Raw genomic sequence first — 7,211 nt, forward strand, 5'->3', positions numbered from 1 at the left:
ATCTTTGGACAGAGGTGAAAATGGCTTTATTCTATTGTAGACAGACATAGCAATCACTTGTAGCATTCTTATTTAAATCTGAAATTTACAGACAAATAAAAGATTGTCCTTGATTAGCACCCAAGAAACCAGTGCTCCCTGATGTAACTGACTTTCCATGCTACCAACTCAGCTAATCTTTCCATTTCTGACTAATGCAGTTACTCACATACCACATGCAAACTTCTCCATATAATCAACCTCCAAAATTGGGGCACATATCTAAAGTGGGGAAGCTGATTTTTCTTCACTGGAATGGAAGCATGCAGCCACTTCGTTCTGATGGCTGTCATTTCTCTGTGGCCCAGCAGGCAGAAGGGGCAGGGTCCAGTGTTAATCCTCTCATAGCCACTAAGAATTAGCAGTAGCTATTGACTGAGCACTGGCTTCTACTTGTAGAAGCAGTTGAGCTGGCTCAGAGCAAGTAAGCTGCTGCATGCAGTCTGTAGTATCCTGATGAGGCTTGTGGTGTAGAAACAACACTTTATTATTTACAGAAAGTTTTATCTAGAAAGAACTATTTATAGTAAACAGGTAATAGTCTTGCCACTGCCCTTGTGTGGGGCTGAGCTTTGTTGCTGTCCTGTCACATCTAGAAGTTCCTGCTGCCTCACAGACAGTCTCCTGGGATGCCAAACTTCTGGAAACTGTATGTTCATGAACAGGTGTTCATTTCTAGTTAGAAATTTCTGAGCAATACCATCACTAGAAATATTTCTGAGAGAGGAAGCAGTACAGGCATTCAGCCGGCAGCCACCCCCCTCTCTGCTGTTTCTTGTGTTTTCCTAAGGATGATCCCAGTCTGAGGAAGACGTGGGGAGCAGGGCTATTCCACTCCCATTTCTGGGGTGGGGAATGAAGTGGCAGGGAAAGGGTCCCTGGGCTTCCCCAGACTGGGGACATCCTGTCCCATAGGTCAGTCCAGGAGAGGAGGGGAGTGGAGCAAAGTCAGTAGCCAGTTCCCCAGGCCAGGCATTCCTGTGTCTGGGGAGAACAAGGAATATTGACCTACTACCCCAAGAAGAGGTTCTCCAGCCAGGTGGGCAGAACACATGGCATTTAAAGCCCACGAGGCCAGGAACTAAAGCAGGGAAAACTTCCTCAAGCCCACTTCCCACATCTGCTTGCTTTTGAATTGCTACCCTGCTGCCCTGCTGAGTGGCAGAGCTGGCAATGTGAAGCCGGAGATGTAGGGAAGCAAGGTCAGTTAGGTTGTCACCAATCCTGGTTTTCAGCCATTCCCCCTGCCTCTCCCAGCTTTGGAATTACCATCTCTGCTGCTCAGTTGGGCTATGCAGGCATCAAGGGGAAGCCAGTGAGGCTGGGTATCAGGTCTGGAGAAAGCCTCCCTGAGTCCAGTTCCTTTATCACTGCCCTTGTCCTCTAGCTGACAGTCCCCAGTTAGGAGAAGAAGTGGGGAGCAGAGGCTGCTGCACCCCTCACATCCCAGATCAAGCCTGGAGGGAAGGGGAGAGTGGGGCAAAGCCCCCTCCTGTTCCCCAAACTGGCCAGTTCCTAGTCTGGGAAAGAGTCAGGGAGTGCTGCCCTGCTGCTCCCCTCCCCTCCCAAGTCAGACTGAGAGAGGAACGTACAAACGTTCACTCTTCTGAGAGAGTTTTCTCACAAGGGAGATTTTCCAGGTTGACACCTGGAAAATCCCTTTCCCTGAAGTAACACATTTCCTTTAGGAGAAAAAGGTGATGAGGAGAAAGAAGTGCTGTTATAATACTGTACAACGCGGACATTTCTCAACTGGTGTAAGAACATCCTAAGCCAGCTGAAGTTAATCATTTTAACACTCCTCTCACAAAGCTTCAAGGATTTCTTTTAGTCCCTTTAAAATCACACCTTTAAACAAAGTGGTGCAACTTTTATGTGCAGATCAGGCTGTTAAAAATTTTAAATGAAATCCATTTCCTAATAGAGATTCTATGTTAGGGACATAGAAGTGTTTATCATAGTGTAACTAAATGGATTTTATTATATATCTGAATGTTTGATTATTGATAATCCATTACACGATGGATACAGTTCAGATTGTAAAATCATAGGGACATGGACATTTTGCTTTATCTGTCTGTAAAGCACTATGCAAACTTATTTCTGTTACACAATATCATATCAGTTACAAAATTAACACTTAAAATTAGTGCCTGGTACCGCAGTTGTGAATGACAGATTTTTATTGTTAGTACAAAGCAGTATTTGAAGCAAAGACACTCAGATATGTTTTAGCTCCAGCAACTTTTTAAAAAGAGAAAAGAAGGAATGACAATAAATACAACAGAAAAAGTTTTAAATAGAAGGCTGCACAAATTATGGGCATGGTATTTGTTTCAGATGTTACATTTAACTAAAAGAGCAGGTATAACTATTGTGATACATAAATTGCTTCTCAAGTAAAGAACATGATCTTAAGGAACCACGCACTTATAGGAAAATTTATGCTTTATAGACTTGTAGGGAGACCTAGGTGATGAAAATACTGAGTTTTTCTGGATATATACCTATTAGTTTATATCGTCAAAAATAAGTTTTTATTACTAACTAAGCGCAACCTTCACAGTTAGTTCTATAATGATTGGAAGGTAAAGCTTCTTAAACCAAAAAAGAAATTGAATAATGTTTTGTGGGGTTTTTTGTATTGTTTTTGGTTTTTTTAATTCTCCAGAATAACTCATTAGTTAAGCCCACATGGTTAACTATCTTTTAAACCAGGCTGCAATTCCATGATCCTGTAAAGGCTTATGCACTGATTTCAGTGGAACTATTTCTAATGCTGAAATGAAGCATAGCCATGAGCCTTTGCAAGATTGGGGCTGAGGTGCTGCTTAGGACCACATATTATGGGAAAAGTCACTTCTACTCTATAGCTGACACATGATGGGCCTCACTAATTGTTCCTATTACAATGTAAAATTCTGCACAGTTAATTTTATAAACTCAAAAATTCATTTCTGCAGCTGATGGCCACATTATATTTTCTTTCTCTTTCTCTCCCCTTTTATCTTAGTTATGGATGTACAGGCATTTGAAAGGCTTTTGGGACCTTGTATGGAAATTATGAAAAGAAACATTGCAAACTATGAGGAGCAGCTAGTTGCTCTATTTGGAACAAACATGGACATTGCTGATCCCAGTGCATGAACTAAAGTGTGGACCAACAAGATCTGTTATGAGAAAATAGCACAGTAGTGGTTAGTCCACTGATAAAGTCTCTCTTCCTGTAGATGCCAAGCATTTTCTGTAACTTTAGGGTTGGGAATATTTTTTGTTTTGTTTTGTCACACTACAATGGATAGATTGGCAAGCAAAATAGGGATTTATTAACCTCTGGGCCTGATTTCCAGGATGGCTTAGCACTAGCCGTTCAATTTGAATTGAGAGGAGCTGTACCAGTATAGCACCTGGGAAAATCAGGTCCTTTAACACAGATTTAAGAAATCCACGTGGTGAATTTATTAAACCAGCTTTTCATCTACAGAATGGTTAAGATTTTTTTGGAAGACTGTTGGTTTGATTGTGATATGTTGAAAGTATTAGTGCACACAAAACGTTCAAAGTATTCATAATATAGAAGATACACAGTGGATGTTCATGTCTGCTTATTAAAACTGTCATGATACTATGCTGTATTTATGACAGATGTATAGAAAAGGAATACCATAAACCTACTCATACAATAAAGCATGACAGTACATTTTATGTAAAGTTCATGACCTATCTGATTTTAACATTTTTTTGATTTGTTAAAAGTCCTCTTTTTTAATATGCCGTGTTTCAGTAAGCCTGTTAGAAAGGTATTGTAATATCTTATGCAATTTAGAGGACTTGTATATTTTTGCAATAAATTGCATTTTTTATTTCACACACACACACACACACACACACCGCCCCCCTCCCTCCCTCCACTTTTGAGGAAGCTCATAAGTTAACTGTGATGCAAGTATATTCTTTAAAAGCAAAAGCCAAAAGATTTTGCCTAGGCATAGGTAATTCTCACTCTCTACTTAATCATGCGTATATAACAAGCATTGGTTTCCTTCCAATTTCTTGTTTTATATTTTATGCATTTTGTCTTTCCCCCATGTGTTTTATACTCTAGTCTGATTTACCTTTTGGGACCTCACTTTTATTTTTCTCTGTCAAATATTTCCCCTGTTTCAAATCAAGTGATTTCTGCACATCTCTCTTCTTAGATTTAGACATAATAGGTATGACAGATAAAGTGAATTGATGTTGAAAGCTTTGCTAAACTGAGCACGCCCTTGGAAATCCTTACTAGCAAATACAAAAATGGATTTGAATCTGAAAGATCAGTAATTGGAAAGACTACTTTATACATGTTTGGAAAGCAGGTTGTTAAAGCTGACAAATTCTGCTTTTGTCTATGAAAACCAAAAATACTATTATTTCAGCAGTAGTAGCATGGAGTAACTGTTTGCTCTATCTGAGACTGAGGAGAGAGATTATCATTTTAATTACAACAGGATATGCAGCTAATCGCTTGCTAATAAAAGTCTGACTGGGACTATCAGACAGTCCTGTTTCGCTGTTACATACTGACCTGTCTTTTGCTCTACATGGAAAGTTAGCACTCTGAAAAACAGGTTGAAGCAGTTTTGCCAAGACAGAACCTGAAGAATTTTGGCAAGGTTGCTTGTATCCTGTTTTCAGCAAATGAATAACAACATTTTTCCTTCTTAGACAAAGACTCTTCTAATATGATGTATTTGTGTATGTTGATGTAATAATATATCCTGCAGTTAGAGTGAACTATTACAACAGTTTATACAATCATTTTTGAAAATGAAACTATGGTTATATAATGCTATTACCAATATATTATTTATATCATACACTACGGTATAAATTATCAATGAACATTGTTAACAAAAATACAATCTAAGCAAATTTACAAAGGTCAGGGGGTTTTTTACACTGAACCCTTGTATTAATAGTTACACATACCACGTAATTTGCCTTTATATTTTTTATTTATGAGGGAGGTGAAAGCAGCCCATTAGAAGGAAACATCAGGTTATCCAAATTACCGAAAATACTACATTATTCTGTAGGCAGACAAGGTTCCTTGGGTGAATCTGATATCTTTTATTAGACCAACTTAAATAGTTGGAAAACAATTATTAAGCAAGCTTTCAAGGTTCAAAAACCCTTCGTCCGGCTAAGAAAGGTTCTGCAGTTGGTGTGTGCTCTTCCTGGATGGAATGAAAAGTAAAGAAGCCAGAGGCTGGGCTGGTGTGCATACAAGACAGGTAGTCAGTGAAAATGTAGATTGAGGAGTCAATGGGTGAGAGACAGGCAGGGGGTGGGGGATGAATACCTGGGGAGTCAGATGTCAGGCAGGTTATAATGTGTCATAAATACAATGTCTATATTTAGACCATGATTTTAGTATCCAGGAGGTTGATCAAGTGGAGTTCATAGGCTTGTTTCTGGGAAGTGTTTTGTAAGTTTCCTTTGAGGATCAGGTCTCCGCTATTCATCCCCCTTCTCTTTCTCTCTCTCTCTCCCCCTCCCCCCAGCCTGTCTCTCACCCACTGACTCCTCAATCTACATTTTCACTGACTACCTGTCTTGTATGCACACCAGCCCAGCCTCTGGCTTCTTTACTTTTCATTCCATCCAGGAAGAGCGCACACCAACTGCTGAAACTTCCTTAGCCTGATGAAGGGTTTTTGAACGCGAAAGCTTGCTTAATAATTGTTTTCCAACTATTTAAGTTGGTCTAATAAAAGATATCAGATTCACCCAAAGAATCTTGTCTGCTTGTGTCCCTAGACAAATACGGCTACAACCTACACCCCTGCAACATTATTCTGTATGCTTAATATACAAAAGTTATCTATATTTTGCACTAGCTTAATGTTATTCAGAACAATGCTAAGAATAACTTGTATAGCAATGAATTCCAATCAAGGCCATAAATGCCAATCACAATATTTTCAATATTGTTGGTTATATTTAAAGTTTCCTTACAATAAACAACACTTTTATATAAATGTCTATAAAATGGATATTGTTGTCTTTTTCAATTTTATGCTTATAAGCAAGCAGCTTTTATGCCCACTTTTAAAAATTTATATAATTTCTATGACCTTTTGTAGAGCTTTCCATTTTTAAGACTTTACAAACACTTGAGCTTCCTGTTCAGTCCTCCTTCTATGCCAAATAAATAGAAGAGGAAATAATTTTTAATTTTTTTTAACAACAAAGATTAAATTATTTAGGAAATCTAAGCACTCAGTATAGTTCAATCTCAGGCATTGGTAGTTACAGTGATTACTTTTAACCACTCTGTTTTTGTCAATGGATAACATACTTACCACAGACCCAAGGAACTTTCCCTTAACACCTTGCATTAGGCATTTAGCTGCAGGTTATAACTCAGTAAAAGGTGTAGTGGGGTAAATATAAAATAATAACTGACTTTGGGCTTTCAGGGGCACATGAACAGATTATTGCGTACCTATATGTAATTTAGAGTGGTTTTGTTTCCTGATGTAAATTACACCGTCCTTAGAGAGACCATTATCTCTTCAAAGGTAGGTGCCTTCAGTAGGCAGGTTTTTATTATACCTTACCACCAGTTGGCAAGTAAACAGTTAATATTCTGTTTGCTTGTAGGAAATAGCTATGTTTGAATGGAAGCAGACATATGACACACAAACTGGTATACTTATATATGTATATTAGGGCTGTGCAAAAACTGTGTCTCATTTCAATTTTGAATTTGGCCATTTTGAAGGTCGGTGATTTGTTTTTGTGTTTCAGATCACTGCTCTGTTTAGATTTGGCTGAATCTGTTTCAGAGTTTCGACGCTGTTTCAGAGATTCGGATCCCAGGCAGTGTGCAGCGCCCTGCCGAGCCACACTGCACATGTGCCATGGGGCAGCTGCTGCACAGGTGCCAAGCAGGGTGGTGGGGACGATCTTTGCTGCACCCCACTGCCCCATACTGTGTGGGGGGGCTCTGCCATGGGCCATCAGATGCCCTGATCACCACTGCCAGAGCCAGTGAGTGTGGGGCTTTTTGAGTGTGGGCCTTTTTTTTTAAAGTACCAGGATGCTGGGGCCAGGCAGGGCTGGGTTGGGTGGGGTGGGGGGAGATCGGGGAGCGAGGACTATGAAGGGGAGCTCTGCCATGTGGG

At 39.6% G+C, this 7,211-nt stretch overlaps 1 protein-coding gene across 1 annotated transcript in view; it reads left to right on the top strand.

Moving 5' to 3' along the window:
* The window catches only part of PRKAR2B (protein kinase cAMP-dependent type II regulatory subunit beta), a 185,429-nt gene extending 180,574 nt beyond the window's left edge, over positions 1 to 4,855 (top strand). Inside the window, exon 11 of the mRNA XM_090042027.1 lies at positions 3,053 to 4,855. Within this exon, the coding sequence (XP_089898153.1) occupies positions 3,053 to 3,186 (134 nt within the window). The 3' untranslated portion in view covers positions 3,187 to 4,855. The remainder of the gene's footprint in view (positions 1 to 3,052) is intronic.
* Positions 4,856 to 7,211: the final 2,356 nt, after the last annotated feature.

This window comes from Crocodylus siamensis, chromosome 4, assembly GCF_052110815.1.
Source record: "Crocodylus siamensis isolate JL-2025a chromosome 4, ASM5211081v1, whole genome shotgun sequence".
Taxonomy (NCBI): domain Eukaryota; kingdom Metazoa; phylum Chordata; order Crocodylia; family Crocodylidae; genus Crocodylus; species Crocodylus siamensis.